Source organism: Patella vulgata, chromosome 2 (assembly GCF_932274485.2).
Source record: "Patella vulgata chromosome 2, xgPatVulg1.2, whole genome shotgun sequence".
In the NCBI taxonomy this organism is placed as follows: domain Eukaryota; kingdom Metazoa; phylum Mollusca; class Gastropoda; family Patellidae; genus Patella; species Patella vulgata.
Genome location: NC_065880.2, coordinates 53,665,043 through 53,688,703, shown reverse-complemented (window position 1 = coordinate 53,688,703; position 23,661 = coordinate 53,665,043). Strand labels below are relative to the sequence as shown.

At 33.3% G+C, this 23,661-nt stretch overlaps 1 protein-coding gene across 1 annotated transcript in view; it reads left to right on the top strand.

The window, feature by feature from the left end:
- The window catches only part of LOC126811909 (epithelial cell-transforming sequence 2 oncogene-like), a 51,953-nt gene extending 31,553 nt beyond the window's left edge, over positions 1 to 20,400 (top strand). Inside the window, exons 23-24 of the mRNA XM_050537954.2 lie at positions 1,792 to 1,964; positions 19,720 to 20,400. Coding sequence (XP_050393911.1) covers positions 1,792 to 1,964; positions 19,720 to 19,847 — 301 coding nt within the window. The 3' untranslated portion in view covers positions 19,848 to 20,400. The remainder of the gene's footprint in view (positions 1 to 1,791; positions 1,965 to 19,719) is intronic.
- Positions 20,401 to 23,661: the final 3,261 nt, after the last annotated feature.

The window sequence follows — 23,661 nt, the reverse complement described above, 5'->3', positions numbered from 1 at the left end:
CACAGATAGATTTATAGTGACATTAATTATAGAAATTGAATAATAGACATAATAATAAAGAGACACACTAATAATAAATGAAATGGGGTAATTAATGTCCTAGTTTTCTGCACCTACTGGGCTAATAAAGACAAGTCATATGCCATACAGTATGCTATCAAGGAAATTTTGAATGACAGCAATTGAATCCTGACTGTCAAAGGTTTTTTTACGCACACGTCATGGACTAATTTATAATCTGGATTTATGTTTCATTTCATCTTGTGTATGAACAGATTTTTAAAGGTGTGTAAATACTCTACAGATTTTTTTCAAATTTGCTGGAATTGTTTGGTTAATCCAAAAGAGGAATCCTATGAAGGATTTTTGCAGAATCCCTTCTCTTCTCACTTAGAAGTGATGACTTTGCTAGTTGCAAATAGGATCGAACACTGTCAAAATTCTTAATCGAGCCACAGTTTTTCACAGAATTACTGCCATTATCACTGGAACACTGTACAGGTCATAGTTTTTGTGATAATTTATTTTGCAAACATACGGTAGTAGTAGCTAATATTTAGTAGATTCAGAGTCGCCCATCAATTGTATTATTGTCACTGACCACCCTTCAAAAATTGTTAAGATGTGTTGCCTGGTTACACTGTTTTTGAAATATGTTCAGCTAGCTGACTGGTAATTTACTTTGAAGGTCACATGTCCTAAATTTTCCCCTATTCTGTAAGTCTGAACATAATGATATAAATATGTTTGTCACATTCTCAGAATGAAAAAAAATTGAAAGTCCTACTTCTCAACCTTAACGGATTATTGATAGGAGAAAGGATTTATACAGCTTTGACTTTGTCATTTGTTATCAAGTCGCAACTTGCTACTTCAAATCAACAAACAAATATTCCTAACAATTGATCTCTTATAACCAGACTTTATTTTGTTTGATTTCATGAAACAATTGTTTTTATAGGCCTACTTTTCTTAATGTCATATATAATAAACAAAGCTAGACCTACCTATGATCTTCAGTGGGTAGAGATTGTGTTTGGTTAACAAAAGCATGTCATTATTGTATTGTGTTCTAGCTTATTTTTGTAGCCATAATGAGTTTTGTAATATGACCTACCTATTACTATCTCTATTGTAAGTTTGATTTAATGAAGATAGATTGGACAGATAGCTCACACCAAGGCAAATTATTTTTAAATTTGATTAAAAGTTGTCACCTGATTACCAAAAACTTCAAATATATACATTTCTTTGTGACTGAAAAAATTTAAGATGTTAATGATAGGTATTTTGAAGTTGTAGATCTTTCTGTCAAAAAATTGTTATATTGTTCGTAGGGCTTAAAGTCCACTTCCACATAGGGTTATATTACAGACAAACTTGTTATATTTATAAACTCTTCTAAAAATACAATTGAATGCAAAACATAAAAAATGTTGAGGCATCTTGCCTCCTCCATAACGCATTAGTATGCTGTTACTGTAAATCAGTGTCCAAAATAAGATTAGACTAAAGATTTCACTACAAATTTGGTACTCACAATTATGCAAAAGGTAGCTGGGATTTTCCTGCCTGGTTTCTGTGTAGTAGGATGGAGGACCTGGCAAGGAAAGCGTGTATAGTCATTTAATGGGACGAAAAGCCGAGGGTTACTCATGGGCACGCATGCACTATAGTCCTTGAATGTTTCTATATATTTTGTCTGTTAATGAATGTTTCTATATATTTTAACTGTTTAATGAATGTTTCTATATATTTTAACTGTTAAATGAATGTTTCTATATATTACAGAGTATATCAAGAACTAGCTACTCTAGGATTATATTTATTTAATGATGCTCTGGTCATTACAAGAAGAACCTCACAATATTTTCCTTTCACCAGAGCTGTAGATTATTCATATAAATTTGAAGTCAGTTTAGCTTTAAATCGTCTACGTGTGGTGGATATTCCAGACTCAAAATGTAAGTGAAATGAATTTATTATCCCGCGGCAAACAAAGTTAAGGAGGGATATTGAAATGGTTTCTGCCCGTCTGGCCGGCTGTCTTTTCGTCTGTCCTGATTTAGTTTTCGGAGCATATCTCATAAACCATTCAAGATATCTTCATGAAACTTTGTACAAACATCAACCTATTATAGTTGTTATGTCTTTTGCTATTTAGGAATTTCTGGGATTTATAGTTTCGGTGTTTCCATGGAAACAAATGAGACTTAGTTTTTGGTGTAAATTTATGTTTCCAGAGCATATCTCTTAAACCATTCAAGATATCTTTTTGAAACTTTGTACACAAATCAACAATTATATAGAGTAGTTGTGCCTTATGATATTTTGAAATTTCTTGGATTTATATTTTTTGTGTTTCCATGGAAACAAATTTAACTTAGTTTTTGGTGTATGATTTTGTTTCCGGAGCATATCTCATAAACCATTCAAGATATCTTTTTGAAACTTTGCACACACGTCAACCTATTACAGTAGTTGTGCCTTTTGCTATATTCAAGATATCATCATGCAACTTTGCACAAACATCAATCGGTGATAGTAGTTGTACCTTTTGCTAATTAGAAATTTTTGTGTTTTCATGGAAACAAATTTCTCTGTTGAATGATTTTTGAATTTTTACTACACATTTTCATGTTGACGTATATTGTCATCGCCCTTCTCTGTCCACAATTTGTTTGTGGACACACTACGGGTCACAGTTTTTATTCGATTTTGACAAAACTTAAAATATAGGTCTATCTCCCAAAGATCTCGGTTCCTTTTGTTATTAGCATATATCGGACCATAACTTCATGGATTATTGCCCCTGATTGTCGAAAAATCACATTTTTAGCTTGTGGACGCTCTAGAGGTCACAATTTTCATCTGATTTTGATGAAACTTGAAATACATGTTTATATCCCAAAGATCTTGGTTCCTGTCGATATTTGCACATATCTGATCACAACTTCCTGATTGTACGAAAAATCACGTTTTTAGCTTGTGGTTCCGCTAGAGGTCACAATTATCATCTGAGGCTGACCTTAAAAATATCTTTGTTTCGCCTAACGCGACCGACTAACTAAAACCACCCCCGACTTAAATTATTTTATTGCACTTTTCCGCGATCTTTTTATTTTATTTTGTGTGTCAACCTGAAATATATCACGAGAGTTATTTCCCTTTACTATGGCTATGGTTTGATTCATTATTGAAACTGGTTGATCAAGACGAAAGCGTCATAGGTGTCGCTTCTCAACAAAATGGTTGCAGACGAAAGCACGTCCATTCCCACGAAATGATTCTGCCTCTATGTCTGTGGGGCGTCGTTTTAAACATGACGACGATATTTTCAATATCCGTTTTCGAGAAAAATAAAGGCACAACCCGCACGATCGTTAAAAACGTGTTGAGGGAGTTTCAAACGTGAGTTTGTCGCAATTTGTGTGCGAGTCGTGCATCAAGAAAAATCCCGATGTCATTGATTTGTTTGCCAATAAAATAAGACGAATGTTTGCACCCGGAAAATTATCAAGCTGTCAAATTAGCTCTTAAAAAAAAAAATCTGAAAAAGCACGAAAGCACGTCCATTCCCACGAAATGATTCTGCCTCTATGTCTGTGGGGCGTCGTTTTAAACATGACGACGATATTTTCAATATCCGTTTTCGAGAAAAATAAAGGCACAACCCGCACGATCGTTAAAAACGTGTTGAGGGAGTTTCAAACGTGAGTTTGTCGCAATTTGTGTGCGAGTCGTGCATCAAGAAAAATCCCGATGTCATTGATTTGTTTGCCAATAAAATAAGACGAATGTTTGCACCCGGAAAATTATCAAGCTGTCAAATTAGCTCTTAAAAAAAAAAAATCTGAAAAAAAACCCGACCTACCGACCCTTCTCCTCGATTGTGGGTCGGGTTTGGTGAAACAAAGATATTTTTAAGGTCAGCCTGATTTAAAAAACACGTTTGAATATATCATCGTTACACCCTAATGATGGTTGAGTTTGAATTTCGTGAAAATCGGACCAAAAAATCGCTTATTTTTAGCTTGTTCTCCATCCATCTTTTGCAAAATGTGGGCGTATCCTGCATGGCAGCCGCTGGTTCTAGTAAAATTGGATATTTCTACTTTCCATATATACCAAAATTGCCATACTTTTATTGGAAATAACCACCCGATAAATACTTTTCTGGAAACATAGCTTTAATTTCTGATGACCGTCCTTCCATCCTGATTTCATTTCCTGAGCATATTTCATTATCCTTTCAAGAAATCTTTTTGAAACTTTGTACAATTATCAACTTATTATAGTAATTAGTTTTCTGATCAGAATATGAATCTTCTGACTACTCCCATTGATATTCCAAAAAGTTGTTTTTCGTTATGCCTTCCAAACAAGTGCAAGGGTGTGGAATAGTGATGACTAGTCATCTTGTAGTACATTGAAAGTCTGTCATGTAAAATCAAAATTTACACTTCAGACAGCATTGATTTGAATTTTTATTGCAAACACATGCCAGAAAACCTGACCTGTTAGATGATGCCTTATCTAATAGATTTATTTCATGAATTTTTAGACATATGACTTCATACATGTATTAATCAATTAAATCAATACAATTAATCAGTTATTTATATGCTAGTATAGGAATAAATCCAATACCCAGCCATATTACTAAACGAGTTAAGGAAACATTCAGTGACATGTTAAAATATGACTTTTTTTTTTGTTACATCATTTGAGAATTTTGCTCAAGTGCAGGGAGTTCTATAACCGCTAGGTTCTTCAATAACTAATAAGTCTGGAATGGTTCTTCAATCTTTTAATTACTGGAACTTATCTCTTACAAATGACAATAATTCAATACATACAATGTACACTTGCAGCACAGTGGATGACCGACGTAGCTGCAACTAAGTCGGGTGACCTAATGACTTGCCTATTGATGTACATTAGCCTTTTTATATTCTAACTATAATTGGATAAGCTCAAGTGTTGACATCAGAACATACTATACAGGATTATCACTAGAGACATTAACATAAATAAACAATAATGGATTAAATACTTAACTTATTAGCTTCTATCCTGATTTATATTAACCATGAGAATTCAAATACTATCTAAAACTGACTGGTCATTAGGCTTGGTCATAATTCATGCATAAGTAAATCTAATTTTAGGGAATCTTCTGTTAAAAAACAAGCAAGACACCTTTGCCGCATCACTTGAGAAGTTTTCTGAAAGTGCATAAATAAATCTAGAGACTTTTTAACATATTAGATTGCTATAACTTAATTTAATATTGAGTACATTTTAAAAGTATATATGCCTTTTGGTAGTGTGTATGATCCATTGCCATTGTCATTTATTCTGGAATATTGGGTCTTTTGGCCAAATTGAAAATTTTCAAAAACTTTTACTGAAACATTTATTATTAACTTGCAAGTATAAGACAGTAATTGATTATTCAGAGTGTTTCTTTTCAATTAAAGAAACCGGTACAAACCAACTAGATAGTTTTCATAGTATTGACCACTGATTAATTCCCCTGTTTATTTTAGGTCAAAAGGCCAATATAACAAGATGGGGGAACCTATGTCTCAATGGGATCTCACTTTATTTAATCAACAAATGTTGATTTTCATCAATTTTCATTTGTAAATTGGTTATAGATTGAAGTGGTCTGTATTAGGAAGGTGAAAGGTCAGATGTACAAGAAGTATAAAATTGTTAAATTATTAATCTCTTATACTCAGGTTTATTTGAAATACATTCAGTTTTTGATTAAGGATGCTAAATGTTGTCATTCTTCACAGAACATGGTGGGTGTGGTGTATGAGGAAGGATATACTTATTCTTGATGTGTGTGTGTGGCTCATGGGAGATAAACAGGTTTCTTAATAAAAGTCTAAGATGCTGTTCATGTTATCTACTGGAAATTATGTTTTCAGCCCCATCGTATGATTTCTAAAATCTTATCCAGTACTTATTTGACTGGAAGGCAGGTTATCCAGAAATGTGACATACCTTGTGTAACAGTTTTATATGTGTGTATAATAAGAATAGTAAACTATTAGAACAAATATCAATCTTACAAAATAGCAACATTTGGTTTTAGAAAAGTTGATAATCTAAATATTGCTAAAGTCATAATGTAATGCCATATATATCTCACCTTAATTATGTGAATTAACATTCTTTTACCTTGAAAGGAATAATTAAACCTAATTCAGAGCTCACAGCTTTGTAGTCTCTAATTTCCAGCTATTACCTCAAGTTATTTTAAGTGAATGCAAATGAGATTACTCCCAAATCAATGATGTCGGAATGATTCAAATTTTCCCAATAATTGTGTGATACATATTATGGGAAAAAATGGAACATTTTAAATTCAGCATTCTTCAAACAATTTACATTCTGGTGTAACGGAAATATAAGAACATAAAACTAGATACATTGATTTTTACATTGTTGTCTGTGAGAAACTGGTAGGGATCATTATATATACTGTATTGTTCTCAATGATATCCAACTGTCAGTGATAGTCTTATTAAAGCATTCAACTGACAAATAGGTATAATCTTGTCAGTCATCGATTCCTTATTAACCTAATACTAGCCAACTAATAGGTCATGTAGGATGACCTCTTAACACAGCTATTTTATATTAATCTCAAATATTTCCAGAATGAAAAGCTTTTTATTGTTCAGTGTGGATTTTTGATGAAAATTACAGATTGGCCTTCGATCCTATTAGGAAGAATTGTGTGTTAAAAATTCTTATTTAACACTGACTTCCACAATGAAGTGATTATGTCGTAGGACAATTAGTCTGATGGAGTGGTCATAGTACATTCTTCATCTCTTTTTTTTATACGCCCACATTTTCATGTGGATGTATATTGTCGTCGCCCCTGTCCGTGCGAACGTCCACAATTGTTTGTGGACACTCTACAGGTCACAATTTTTATCCGATTTCAACAAAACTTGAAATATAGGTTTATCTCCCTACGATCTCGGTTCCTTTCGATATTGGCATTTAAGAGACCGTAACTTCATGGATTATGGCCCCTGATTGTATGAAAAATTGCATTTTTAGCTTTTGGACCCTATAGAGGTCACAATTTTTATTCGATTTTTTTGAAACTTGAAATGTAAGTTTTTAACCCAAAGATCTCGGTTCCATTCGATATTCGCACATATCAGACCGTAACTTCCTGAATTATGGCCCCTGAATGTACGAAAAATCATGTTTTTAGCTTGTGAACGCTATAGCGGTCATAACTTTTATCTGATTTAAAAAAACGTTATAATATATCACCGTTACACCCTAATGATGGTTGAGTTCGAATTTCATGAAAATCAGACCAAAACTGACAGACAAAATTGCCGCCCCTTGTACATCATTAGCGTAAAAATATGGTATATCAATGTTGTGGACCCTCTAGAGATCACAATTTTCTTCTGATTTTGATGAAACTTGAAATGTAAGTTTATAACCCAAAGATCTTGGTGCCTGTCGATATTCGGGCATATTGGATCGCAACTTCCTGAATTTTGGCCCTTGTTTGAACAAAAAATCACGTTTTTAGCTTGTGGTCCCTGTAGAGGTCACAATTTTTATCTGATTTAATAAAAAAATGTGTTAATATATCACTGTTACACACTAAGATCTTGGATCCTTTTGATAATTGCGGATACCCGAACTTAACTTCCTGGATTATGGCCCCTGATTGTTCGAAAAAGTGCAATTTTAGCTCGCAGATTCTCTAGAGGTCACAATTTATTTTTCCGATTTTAAAAACCATTTAAATATTTCACCATTCCACCATAATGAAGGTTGAATTCAAATTTCGGAAAAATCGAAATGAAACTGTCCAACAAAATGGCCGCTCTTTGTACACAAATTGTGTAAAAAATACGAAGGTTGTCGACCCTCTAGAGGTCACAATTTTTATCCGATTCCGATGAAACTTAAAGCATATCTTTATATCCCAAAGATCTCAGTCCCTTTTGATATTTGCGCATTTCAGACCATAACTTTCTGGATTATTGCCCCAGATTGTACAGATAATCCTGTTTGTTTTTAGCTTGTTCTCTATCCATCTCTTGCAAAATGTGGGCGTATAATAGAGCTTAACACTTGATTGTTAAAAATCCTTTTCTTTTGATTACTTTTACCCTAGCTCTTTGTAGAATCTTGTGAAAATGTTTCACAGTCATCATCTGATTTTCTGAGTTATTGTCCTTTATTATATAATAAAATCTTGTCAACACCCCAGTGAAATTTTATGCTGTGAACTGCTTAGACAACTTTGACCATGTTTCTTTGCCTGGCAACCCATCATTTTCTTCATAAAGCCAAATGTATCTTTATAACATACTAATACTAAGGAAATAGGATCAAAGGTTTTATATACTAGTAGGTTAATGAAGTGTTGTTAGATCTTTAATATTTGATAATCAGTTAGCCAGTCAATCTTATCTCTCTTATAAGTATTGGTGTATATCTAGTGCAGTAGTAATTGACTTCATCTCAAGAGAATTCAAACTGTGTCAACATGATCAGTTGGAATCATGATCACTTTATATACTAGTTGACCCTGCCATGTGGTCAGTCCCTGGACTTTTAAAGAGCTCAGTTTCTCTCCTTTTAGTCATTCATTTGTCTAAACTGACCATTAAGCCATTATTTATTTCACAGCCCAAGTTCTTTAGGAGAGAATTATTGATTACAATCTGGATTTGTTAGCCGTTATTTGGCGTCTGCTGGTGAAGGAATAAGCTTGTTTTGATATTTTGGGTCTCCTGGCCATACAGAAAATAACTCCACAGACCATAATCCAAACAGAATAGACTATTTTTTTTATCATAGTTCATTCCGTTATTAACAGTAAATACTCCAAGATGTCTGCAGGAAGTGTTAGTTTGTCGATTTGTGTGAGTGTAAATTGTGACTGGTAAAAAGAGATAAAATGTTCCAAGAAAAAGAATGAAAAAATCCAAATAACATTTTCACCAGAATACTTGTCCACAGTACAAATTAGTTTCAATTTTAAAAGTAAGTTTCAAGAGTTCATGAAGTGCTACTCATATTGTAGTTGTTTGGCATAGCTTGTTTGTTGAACAGTTGTGCATCGGTTTATGGATTTTGATTTTGATAAAGAGGTCACAATTCCAAGATGTCTGCGTTGAAGTCATGCTCAGTTACTGGTCCATAGTATGCTTATACTTGTAAAATTACAAAAATATACTTAGGCAACACTGCAGTGTCAGTTATTAGGTGCAAGCTAAAAATAAAACAGAAAGGACATTAAAGTTTAAAGATATTTTCACTCAAGTATATTTAGATCATCTGTTAACCCTTTTTTTTATACGCCCACATTTTCATGTGGACATATATTGTCGTCCCCCCTGTCTGGCCGAACATCCGTCCGTCCACAATTCTTTTGTGGACACTCTACAGGTCACAATATTTATTCGATTTGGACGCAACTTAAAATATAGGCCTATCTCCCAAAGATCTCGGTTACTTTCGATATTGGCATATATTGGACTATAACTGCATGCATTATAGCCCTTTGATTGTACAAAAAATCGCATTTTTACCTTGTGGTCCATCGAGAGGTCACAATTATTATCCGATTTAAAAAAAAACATTTGAATCTATCACCTTTACACTGTAATGATGCTTCGCCCATGTGTCTGTTACCACACGTCATTTCAGTGTTTTCCTTTTGCGTTCGTCACTTCCGATTGTTGAAACATTGATTCCACATCTATCGTAGCAATGATCTCTGTAATAAAATAATATTTGGAACGTGTTTAACCAGTTCTATCACATATATGATAATGACTGGCACCAATATTGTCATTATATAGAATCTTAAGTGATACTACCTAAACAAAACTTTTATTGAGCGGAGCCTACTTAAACATACATTATGCAAGAGCTAAATCTGCCTATTGCAGGTCTTTCTTTAGGCCCAAAATGTTATCTATATTATTAATAAGACATTAATTTCAACAAATACCCTTTACAGTATCTAGTTTTTAACTATTATAGTGAGAACTGCCAGCTCTTTATCTAATCGCCCATAATGTATCTTTAAAAACACTATTCACATCTTCCCCATTGAAAGACTATCAGTTTTTGTATTATTATCAACTAAATTTTAGTAGGTTTTAATTTTGGTAGACAAGTACCCACATATTACTAATTATAATATTTTCAATCATAGTAATAAAACATTAATTGATGCAAAAATATACAAGACAAGACAAATATATTTATACACAATTGGATAAATATATAATATGATCAGATAAATATATAACACAACTAAATAACTAGACTCAAATGTAAACAATCAGAAATGTTTGGTCATTGTTGTCCATGGATATGTAGATTTTAACAGTTATTTCATTGAGAGTAACTTGAACACCTTGAACAGGGCACCTTGAATTTAATATGAATTGAAAGAGATAATGTGAGTAACAAGATTTTTTTTTTTAAATTTTATGATCATATGTAAAACACCTTGGATTCTCCTCTATATCTATATTGAAAGTAGGCCCTGCTCTGACCTGATTACTTCACAGCAGCATTAAGACTTACCAGAATCTAAAATCTTTTACGAATTCTGAACAAGCCACATCTTTTACAGGCATAGATGATTTTGCAATTTTTTTCAGAGGATCATTAATTAAATTTGGTAAAGAAAAGGAAATTATGTATTGATCGATATGATTAAGGTTAGACATCATAATTTCTTTTCTGCATCTGTGTCATTGTTTGATTGAAAAGCTACACAGATCAACTAGCCTGTAAAGCATCTGCTACTCTTAAAAGAGCGTTGCAGTTCCCCCCTCCCTATACATCATAATTGATCAAATACAAACATTTCTTATCTATATGTACATGGACAAAACACAAACAGTTCTATCTGCAAATTTGCAATAATATATAAGCAATAGCCAAATTGATGATATAGTGCCTTTTTAATTTAAAATTGTTAATTTTTTTTATTTAGTTAATTTATATCAAGAATAACTCATAAAATAGTTCAACTGTGTTAAATTAGAATTGATTATTCAAGAATGTATGGCATATCACCTGATCAATATAAATAGTCTAGAATGTTATTTTTGGAGAGTATTTCTAGACTTACTGCTTACACATATTTAATACTCCATTAATCAAGCGATGGTGTTCTAGATATCAAATACTATTCTTATTAATCATAGTTATTACTAATATCGTCACAGCTTGAACCATTCATTGGCTTCAAACACAATTAATCATGGTTTAAAAAATATCCTATTTCTGTTCCTGGATAATATTATGTTTAATGAATAGCAGAAGTAAGCTTATTAAATGGTCGTCATTTGGAAATTTTGTGTGGTGTTTATTTTTTTAAATGTAGTGTTTGGGAGATTTCAGTGTGTATATAACCCAAATGAAATAAGTCTTTGCAGTTATTTTTATATGCCTAGTTTCCATGTGTTATAATATTGTCATCTGTCCATCCTTCTGTCTTTCTATTTGTCCACAATCCTTGTAAACACTCAACAGGTTAGAAATGGTTCCACTACTGATGTCTTACCTAAGCCTGGAAATAACTTTCAAATGTGTCTAACACCATGTCAGACTGGATGAACATTCTGCCTGACATTTTAAATTTTCGGTTGGACATAATATTCTGACATTTGGGTTGGCAAAAAGTCTATCAAGATCTATTCTGTTGACTAATATCTTTTGCGATCCACGTGACTTGAGCCAGGGCAGTTTTGCTTAGTTTTCGTTGGTTGGACGAAATTGGTTTTGATTTATCACAGATATAGAAATGTTACCCATTAAAATGCCTTGAATGCCATGATACTTGGAGGAGATACATGTCAGTCGGGAAATGCAGGGTGCTATTTTATCTCAGAAATGAAACACGGACACGATGTTTAAGGAATGTATAATTGGGGCACGCTTTCTGCGGATTTAAAATACACCCCCCCCCCCCCATTGAGAACTTAACTATTTGTTGTATTATCGAGATTTTGAGTTATTGTTCATTACAATATAAATCCCAAATTTCATCGGCACCCATCATCCGATAATATAGCTTCCCGTCTTTGACAATGTTGACCTAATCACGAGACATTTTCCCGCCATTTCTATAAAGGGTTGAAAATACGATCTTCTTTTGGGAAGTTATTTGTTTGTTGTATTATTAATTGATAAAGTATTATTTAGGTTATTAGTTAACAAATGTCGAAAACGATACAAATCTTGACCAATCTCCCATTTTATTTTGACCTCTCAAATATACTAAGCAGCAAAAGAAGCGTCAGGTTGGTATGTTAACTCTGAATAGACGCATTGCATAAAACTTGCCAAATGCTTTTATTGTATATTTGTGACCACATCTCCAACTTTATCTGAGCAATAAGGATCCTTCCCAAACACAGAATTGAACCCAGAAAATGTTCTCAAAAACGCAACCTGACTTCAGAGATAGTAATGTGTTCTCCGTGATTTTCATGTAACTCATGCTGCACGTGCTGTTCACCTGGACCAGCCCTATAAAATGCACCCCCATACCTGGTTGAATCATTCACACTACAAGGTCAGCAGCATGCCACGACTCACGACAGCTCAAGAGGAACCAGGCGCTTGGTTTTTTGGAAGACTCAATGCTGGCCACACTGCCCAAGCCATTGCCAATCACTTCCAGGTCAATGTTCGGACCATCTACAGGCTTAGTCCGGTCCATGCATAATGGTTTGGGGTGGCATCAAATTGAACCAGAGAGTGGGTCCTTTGGTGTTCCAAAATCTTGGTCCAGGGAGAGGAGGCGGCATCGCAGGTGTGCACTGCATTGATCAAGCTCTCAGACTCACGTCATACCACATTTCGCATGTCATCGAAACAACATTTTCCACGCCCATGCCCAAACCGCCAGAGTTACTCGGGACTTTCTACAGCAGAATGTTGTGAACGTTATGCACTGGCCAGCCCTTAGTCCGGACTTAAACCCGATTGAACATTTTTGGAATGAAATTCAGAGGAGACTTAATACCTCGCACCAGGCTTTTCTGAGAGTGTGGTTCCAGCTGCCAATGGTGTTCATCAAGCGTCTGGTCCACTCCATGTACAGATGCTGTGCTACTGTTCTTGACATTCGTGGTGGACAACCAGATACTGATGTATAGAATCTACAAGTCACAATTCTTATCCGATTTTGACAAAACTTGAAATATAGGTTTATCTCCAAAAGATCTCGGCTGCATTCAATATTGGCATGTATGGGATCGAAACTTCATGGATTATGGCCCCTGTTTGTACGAAAAATCACGTTTTTAGCTTGTGGACCCTATAGAGGTCACAATTTTTATCCGATTTTGTTGAAACTTGAAATGTAAGTTTATAACTCAAAGATCTCGGTTCCTTTCGATATTCACACATATCGGACCGTAACTTCCAGAATTATGGCCCCTGATTGTACGAAAAATCACGTTTTTAGCTTGTGGACCCTATAGAGGTCATAATTTTTATCCCATTTAAAAAAACGTATTATTATATCACGGTTACACCCTAAGGACGACGAGTTTGAATTTCGTGGCGTAAAAATATGGTATATCAAGGTTGTGGACCCTCTAGAGGTCACAATTTTTATCCAATTTTGTTGAAACTTGAAATGTAAGTTTATAACCCAAAGATCTTGGTTCCTTTCGATATTCGCGAATATCGGATGGTAACTTCCTGAATTATGGTCCCTGATTGTATGAAAAATCACGTTTTTAGCTTGTGGACCCTATAGAGGTCATAATTTTTATCCGATTTTAAAAAACGTATTATTATATCACCGTTACACCCTAAGGACGGTTGAGTTTGAATTTTGTGAAAATCGGCCCAAAATTGACAGACAAAATGGCCGTTGTTCGTTCTCAAATTGCGTAAAAATATGATATATCAAGGTATTGTGGACTCTGTTCCTTGCAATATTCGCGCATATCGGACCGTAATTGTACAAAAAATCGCGTTTTTAGCTTGTGGACCCTATAGAGGTCATAATTTTTATCCGATTTAAAAAAACGTATTATTATATCACCATTACACCATAAGGACGGCTGAGTTCGAATTTCGTGAAAATCGGCCCAAAACTGACCGACAAAATGGCCGCCCATTGTTCTCAAATAGCGTAAAAATATGGTATATCAAGGTTGTGGATCCTATGGAGGTCACAATTTTTATCCAATTTTGTTGAAACTTGAAATGTAAGTTTATAACACAAACATCTCGGTTTCTTTTGATATTTGCGCATATCGAATTGTAATTTCCTGAATTATGGCCCTTGATTGAAGGAAAAATCACTTTCTTTTTAGCTTGTTCTCTATCCATCTCTCGAAAATGTGGGCGTATCCTGCCTGGCAGCCGCTGGTGTAAATATGCAGGAATAGGGTTCATCAAAATTTGTAATAAAAGGTTCTATGCTGAAATGCATACAACCGAATTACAATCGGTAAATTTTAGTATTCGGGACCTACGATAAATATACCACGCCCATTTTCGATACATTGTTGAACCTGCAGTCATGCGATTGAAGTTGAACCATGATATCAAAAATATTTTATTGCCCAACGGGCATGAACCTGTCAATATTTGCCTTCCCGTAGTTTTTTCCTGATTATGACCCTGTACCTGTTGGGTGTTAGAATAGTTAGATTTTAAATTATAGAGCAACTCTCAATCGCCAACGTTATCTTTAGGTCTGGGAATGGAATTCCGAGACTACGGCCATGGCCATAGAAGCAAGCCAGCATGGTTGATTGACTAGAGTGTAACATGTTTCAAATAAACAAGTAATATTATGGATTAATAGACTTTTATGTGCATTTTTCGACTGTGGGTTGTGACATAGCCTACAAGTTGTAGAATGTGGAGCTACGATAGAAAGTTAGTTAGATATTCACGAAAGGTAGAAGTCTACCGTACTTCCATTTTCCCAAAATGGCCATAATCTGCCGAAAAATTTTTACTCAGACAAAATGACAGACTGTTTGAAAGTTTCACCTGACAAGTCGTGGAATTTGACCGGACTGTGTCCGTGTCCAACCAATTATTTCCAGGCATGGTCTTACCATATAATTACATGATTTGATTAAACACAATGGCTACTGAATCACTCACGTGATATCATGTCACTCATAAATACAGAAAAACTGATCGGTAAGATAAGTTTCACCTGACAAGTCGTGGAATTTGACCGGACTGTGTCCGTGTCCAACCAATTATTTCCAGGCATGGTCTTACCATATAATTACATGATTTGATTAAACACAATGGCTACTGAATCACTCACGTGATATCATGTCACTCATAAATACAGAAAAACTGATCGGTAAGATAAGATTAAGATTTCAGTGTTCCACTTTTCACTATTTGTAACATAATTACTTATTTCCATGTAAATTTTGATGATATGTGTTGAAAATTTTGCAATTAAACCTAATTTTACTTGCTCAAAGCCTCGATTTATCACAGCTACAAATATTGCAGCAATCAACAGGTCAGAAACTTGTTAGATATGTTTTTTTTCTTCAAACTTTTGGCGATTGTTACTTAGGCTAGTCCTTAGGAACCCTATCAAAATTCTGTGTTGTTCACTGATTAAAATGCCTGTTACCAAAACCTTGTAAATGAAATTGCCCCGTCACTAAAACCTTGTAAATAAAACTGCCCGTCACCAAAACCTTGTAAATGAAACTGTCCCTTTCCCCAAAATCTTGAAAATGAAACTGCCCCTGTCACCAAAACCTTGTAAATGAAACTGTCCCTGTCTCCAAAACCTTGTAAATGCTCTACAGGTCAGATTTTATACTGTGGACGTGTATTGTCATTGCCCCTGTCTGTCTGGACATTTGAGTTTTTATACACCCACATTTTCATGTGGACATATATGGGGTGTTGGGATGGCCTAGTGGTCTAAAGTGCTGCGCTTCGACCTCTAGCTGACCGGTCACCTCTGTCTTGCGGCTTGGAGATAGGGGCGCTAAGATAATAAAAAAAAATAATAAGATTTGTCTGCGATATCACCTTCGGTGGAAGCGGATGTTAAACACTAAGAAGAACAGAACAATGTGGACATATATTGTCATCGCCCCTGTCCAACCGACTGTGTGTTTGTCCATTCACATTTGGTTTGTGGACACTCTACAGGTCACAATTTTTATCCAATTTTAACAAAATTTGAAATATAGGTGTATCTCCCAAAGATCTTGTTACTTTCAAAATTGGCATATATCGGACTGTAACTTCCTGGATTGTTCGAAAAATCACGTCTTTAGCTTGTGGACCATCTAGAAGTCACAATTTGGATTCAATTTAAAAAACGTTTAAATATATCACCATTACACCTCAATGAAGGTTGAGTTGGAATTTCATAATAATCGGACCGAACTTGTCAGACAAAATGGCTGCCCCTTGTACGCAAGTCTAAAAGTATTTGATTTTGATGAAACTTATGTTTGTTTATATCACAAAGATCTCATTCCTTTCGATGATTGTGCACATTGGAATGTAACTTCCGGGATTATGGCCCCTGATTGTTTGAAAAATCATGGTTTTAGCTTGTGGAACCCCTATATAGAGGTCACAATTTTTATTTGAATTAAAAAACTGTTTAAATATATCACCTTTACACACTAATGATGGTTGAGTTCGAATCTCGTGAAGATCTAATTAAAACTACTTGACAAATTTGCTGCTACTTATACACAAATAGTGTAAAAGAATGTAATGCCTAGGTTGTGGAGTCATGGACCCTATCGGAATTCAGATTAAGGTAACTGATTTTTATATGCCCACATGGAAATGTGCTTGTATGTAGTAGTCACCCATGTCGACCATTGTCCACTATTTTGTATATCTATGCTATAAGTAAAGACACGAGAGGCAAGTTAGTAAGAAGTCATACTGAAATGATGAGGATGATGAAGCCAGTTTAACTTGTACTTCTTTTTATAAACTACATCTTAAATTTGTCAATACATGTAAAATCAACACATTACTTTGGTCAGTTTGGGGCTAAAGTAAATGGTCAATTTCATGTCCATGTAACTGTGAAATGGAATTGGGTTAAAATGTGAAATTGTCATTTTTGAAATGAGAATGAGGTTATCAGTAGTCCAATATAATTAGATAACATTACGTGACGGGTTGCATGATCTCTGATGTAAACATTGTAGTTTATCTATTTTAATATAGTTTTTATTATGTTGTTTATCAAGTGTACCCTACTTGTGCAAACTTTTAAACAAAGATAAATTAATCTTAGTCTCATACTTGATAATTAATGTACGAATATGTGACATCTTCATTACTTGAATATCTATTCAAAAACGATCAATATTAAAACTGCATATTGACAATTAAAGCATGAACTATTTCCAGAAATGATAAAAATAATCAGTCATTAAAATATTGCGATATGTTGACTTTCAAAATATATTGTTTAGGCGCAACATATTGCAGATTATTGTTACAAGGCAGACTCAACTTTTCTAGAGTAAAATTTTGCTTAGAATACAATGCCAAGTGGTAATCAGTCCGCCGTTGGGGCATTTTCAATATATTTGGGGTCAAAGGTCAAATGGGTTCATTTGCACTCTAAGTGAATTTGCAGTCGTTCTTGTATCATGAAAATAAGCTGAAAATGATCGAAAGTAATCACACTTTCAATAAAAATGTAAACTTGCTAAATTCACCTTTGTTCTTTGTGACCCCAGAGATCAAAAGGTCAAATTTTCCGTTTTAGCACTAGGAAGATTTAAAGTAATAAATGTCCCCGTAAAATAAAAAAACTAAAGCGAAACCTGTTCTAATTAATAATAGCAACATTTAAAATTTATCTTTAGGTGGTCTTAGGACCGAACTTTTACTTTTTCGAACGGTATGTTGTTGATCCAAAATTATTACATATTCATAATCTACGCAAAAAAGTTACTCTAAATAAACATGTTTGAGGGTTATAGGTCATTTAGAAGTAATTTTAAAATCAACATGAAAAGTCAACAATTTTGATCGTAGCCATTAAAACTCCATCACCGCATAGATTTCACGTGCAAATTAAAAATATAAGCCCTCAAATACACAAGATGGAGTTTAATGTACGTTATAGTAGGGTAATGGAAGGTTTTTTTTATCAAACTTTTTCAGAATTTTAACCTCTGTCCCACATGGCCAAAATTGGTATATTTTGTACATTTTCAGTGTGCATTGAATTTTGAGACCGAATATTTTAAAAAGTATATATCCCTTGGACTCAAAATCTTTTGTAAATTGATAAAATACCAACTGACATTAACTATGCCAATTTTGAAGGTTATGTATACAACAGTGACTTTGTCAGTGAACAGTTCATTTGTTCCGCATTTTGCCACCTGGTGGCCCAAAAAGTTTGAATCACACATTGAGTGTGATGCTAAATTTGTAATCTACACCAAAGTTTTCTTAGATTACAAAGTTAGAGAGTTCTGCTCCAATTACAAATGTGAGTTTAAAGCACCTGAAAACCCTAAAAATATTATTGAATTTATGGTCCGTTTCAGTACCCTTATTTCAAATGACCATATCTCAGCGAGTTATTTATCTAGAGAGGTAAACTTTCGGATTTCTTAGTTTAAGACCATATACTATAACATATATTTTTTATAATTATTTTGGAGGGGGTCATGTTCCACCATTGGTCCAGTTGACATGGAATGACCCATTAGTTATGCACCTTGAGCATTAACTTTAATAGATCTGTGCGCTTTATAAGAACTCGCTATTATTATTAGTTCTAATTAAGTGAGAGTGATCAAACTTGGTGTATACTTTCATCACATCTATACCTTGACTAAGTTCGACAATGAACATTTTCTGCTGAGGGTAAGCAGAGCAATAAGCAATTTGATTGGTCGAGACTTTGGAACACAATAACTCTTTTCCAATTGAGGTAGAATGTTCAAACTTCGTGTAGGCGTTCATTTGGTGAATGAATTGATGGAGTTCGATGATGAACATGGTCTGCTTACGTTAAGCAGAGATAAGCAATTTGATTGGTTGAAGCTTTTGGACACGATAACTTTGTGAGAGCGATGAAACTCCGAGTATAGATTCATCATATCATTACCTTGACTAAGTTCGATGATGAAAATTTTTTGCTTAGGCTAAGGAGCGATAAGCAATTTGATTGGTCAAGACTTTGGAACATAACAACTCTGCTTTGGAACATAACAACTCTGCTTTTAATTGAGATAGAATGTTTAAACTTGATTTAGATGTTCATTACTGTCATTAGGTAAATATCTTGACTGAGTTAAATGATTAACATTTCCCGCTAAAGCTAAGCAGAGTTAAGCAATTTCTTTGACTTTGATTCTATCTGATAGAGAGTGATGAAACTTAGTGTATAGTTGATAATCAGTTACAGTTTGATTGCACGATACTTTTGAAAAAGATCAATTTGCAACTAATTAATATGTGTCATCTATTTATTTCGGGATTTCAGCGGGGGACATCAGCATCACTGTTGGCTTGTTTTATTTTGGAAGCATTGTAATCCAATGATCCAGAGAGTTGGTTATGGGCTTATATTACCAAATGTCTAAATGCTGGTTTATATAACATTTGAGGCAGATTTAGCTCTTACATAGTGCATCTTTAAAATAATTTATTTGATATTTATTTCAGTTGTGAAGAATGCATTTTGTATGGAGACAACTAAAAAGAAATGGTACTGTGCTGTTGACAATGGAATTGAGAAGTTAAACTGGATGACTGTTTTAGAGGAGACTATCCGGGCTGTATTAACACGATAAGAAAATTTGAACCACAAAAAAAAACCCAAAAACACTTTCATATACTAATTTCTACTTTTTTATGAATGTTTTAATGTCAATGATTAAAATAGATATCAATGTTTGCATTAATTAAATCAGTTTTTGTTAACTAAATAAATCTTATCTGATTCATGTTGTCATTAACACAGGTACAATTTTATGGATACACATTTACTGGATTTATTACTATTTGTATACATTTGTCTACCAACTACAAGCACATATTTATCATTTCCTTAATAAAGAAGTTGAAAGTTGCATAGTCATAAATCCAGTAATTGTGTGTCTATAAAATTGTACCTGGTGTTAATATGTTCACTTATTAAATGCCTATCAAAGATGTCATATTGTCATTGTTTTACAGCCCACTAAAAGAATCTTTTGTATGTTTGTATAACATTCCTAAATATATAATCTAATTTTATCATATACATGTATATTCCATATAAGCAATATTTTACAACTTTTATATATGTAATGGTTTAAAGTGATAATACAATTATTGCATTTACAAATTTTATAAGCATTCTCTAGTGTGTTTTACTTATATCAGTATTATTTTTAATGGGATTTATTGGATTTAAAAATTGTCTATTGATCAGTATTATGTGGAATTTATTTATTTTAATACAAACAATATATTATTAATTTATTTTTTAAATTTGGATCAGTAATTGAATATGTTTAATTGGATTAAATTATTTTGGTATTTAAATAAGAGATGTAAATAAAGAATATTTTTATTTTGTGAATATGCTAAATGTATTTATTGTAGTAGTTTATGTTTAGAATCTTGTGGTATGAAATTAGTGTTTGTACTAAATCGTGACTATAAGATATATTATCATTATTATATTATATATCATCTTAAATTTCCCACTGCTAAGGACTCCTACGTGCAAGCAAATTATTGAAATAAAATTGAACCATGTGTTAGTTTGTGTCGAGTGGACGTTAAACCCTATTTCTCTCGTTCTCTCTCTCTCTCTAGAAACTAATAAGCATTGCAAAGAGTATTTTTTCGAACTCTTAAAGATAAGTCTTTTTGAGAAATATTTCGGCACAGCCAACTTTGATGTATTGTTCGGATAGGCTTTTGTTTGAATGCTCTTTAAATATGTCATTTAATTTTCCTTGTTAAAATTCAAATATTGATACATGATATGTTATATGAAATAAATATAATCCCATCCTGCTAATTGTCTGGCAACTTCTATTTTTTTAATAATGTTTTTTATTATGTATCAAACAAATATCAAGTCTACTTAATGCATGTATGAATTTCAATCATAAATCAGCTGATGGACCTTTGACCTACACTTGTCAAAATCTTCAGTGGGATTATTTATGACAATGAAGATTTATTTATTACATAAGTATTAAAATGATAGATATCTGATATTATATACTTCAAATCTTTTGTTTTCCTTTTAACACAAGATTTATAGATGTATAACTTACATGTACTTATTTTGTAAACAATATATAGAAACAAGTACAGTACAGGTATATAGAGTTTGTAAATTAGCATAGCAACTTGTTGTTGTTTTTTTTAAGTTGGGGGGGAGGGGATTTTTTCTTTGATTTTTTTTCCTTTCCTCTAAAATTTTATGTCAGGCTATGAAATGCTTATTTGTTAAAATAACTTATTTTATAACTTGTATATTAGAGTCTATTTACATGATAGAGAGGTAACAAACATGTAGTATATAGTAATGGCATAAGTAAAAAAAAATTACATTATTTTACAGATTCACACATTGCTTTGTCCACAATAATACAAAACTTATTATAATTCTGGCATTACCTTTCCTAATCAAAGATCATATATATATATTTCAAACTTAACTGATATCTTAGTGATAAAACTGGGATATTTGCTTCTATTTATCACACATATCATATATTTACATTGGTTTATTTTGTTATATCACACAGTGTGTTAAATAATTAAAGTATATTAAACTTCCAAATTATATTCCTATAGTCTTTTATTGTCTTGCAGGAACTATCCATGGTGAACTGTATCCATATGTGTATGCCATTGCCACCAAAACTGTTGTGTCGACCACAGCTGTTCCCTGGGCACATATTCACTGAATTATGCCAAATGATATAAAACCTGACAATTTTGGACGTATCTTGGAACCACATTCATTCTTCAAACTAGTTATTTCTACAGTTGAAACACTGCTATTTTGAGATCTAGAGTCTAAGGGTATAATGTATTGTAGATCTTGTATTTGTCACAAGCAAATTATTGAAATAAAATTGTACCACATGTTAGCCCCAGTGAACCTAGTTTGTGTCGGGTTAAACATGTTTAAATCCAAGTTGTATCCAAGCCATCCTAGGGTCACGGAGTTGATTTTGAGCTTGTCATGTAAATAAATGTCTTATTAATAATTTCTATAACATCTGAAGCCTAAATAAAGACTTGTAATAGGCAGATTTAGCTCTTGCATAATGTATGTTTAACTAAAGTATATCTGAGGCGGTTCCTTTAACCTTATCTAGTTCTAAACACTTTCTGTAAAATCAAAACTTCAGAAAAAATCAGATTATTAATATCATGAAAGAAGAAAAACAAAAAGGAATTGTTATTTTATGGGAAATCTGACCTAGATTCCACTGATCAGGTCACTATGTTGTACTAAATAAGTCTATTTATATGTCTCTCGTTGTGCTGTAGATTGTTAGTGTGACAATATTAACACCACCGGAATTAATTTGAATATCGACTGCCTTAATTTGATCTATTGGAAAGATGTACAAGCAAAGTTTCATCAATAAAAGTTCAAGAAAATTAATAGATTAGATGATTGGTTATCGAGTACATTAAAGAATTGATTGCATCAAACGACCGTTAATTATCAGATGATATTTTTAAAAAATTCTACTAGTGTCAAATTTTCCATGATATGGATAAAAGAAGCATATTTTTCTCTCAACCGTTTATTCACTGCAGATAGCGGAGATAACTTGTTACAAGATTAAAAAATAAAAAATTTGTAGATTTTTTTTTATCTTTCAATAAAGGAAATTTGAAATTAAATTCTTAACCGGATCACAATTTCTGATAAATTTTCAGACTTCTAATAGTGTCAAATTTTCCATGATGTGGATAAAAGAAGCAGAGATAAATGGTTTCATGTTACAAGATAAAAGATTTGTCGATTGTTTTTGCTCTTTTAATAAAGACATTTTGAACTGAAATTCTTAACTGTATCACAATTTCAGATCAGATGAAAGATTAGTAGAACACCTACAGAAGGTAAAAACATGCCCCTAGAAGTCCATGTCATAGATTCCGAGAATGACAAAGGAAACAACGTGGTTGGCAAAATTTCAGCAAAATAAACATGTGTTTGGGACACTAGGAAGGGTGGGGTTGGTACCACAGAGTTTTGTCCAGTGCCAGACGGTGCAAATGGTGTAGCTCAACCACTTACAACAAAACGGTTCCACAATAACTGCACCCTCCCCCAGCAAATCTGAATAATCAATATTCAATTTAGAAGATCTTCTATATTTTTCGCTAAGCCGCAACATTATAACATTAGAAAACCGTTACTAAAGTTACAGGGTTTCGCAAATGGAAATCTGATGAACAATCCGAAAATTTAATATTAATTGATATTTGGCCAAATTATGTTAATTGTCCATCCCATATATCATATGGAAATGAATAACAAGTTTTTCGACTGAATATTTATAACGCGAGAAGAGGTTAATAAGTCGGCTGCAGTATTCGGAAGGATTTTCTCGGAGATAAATGGTGTAAATATAAATA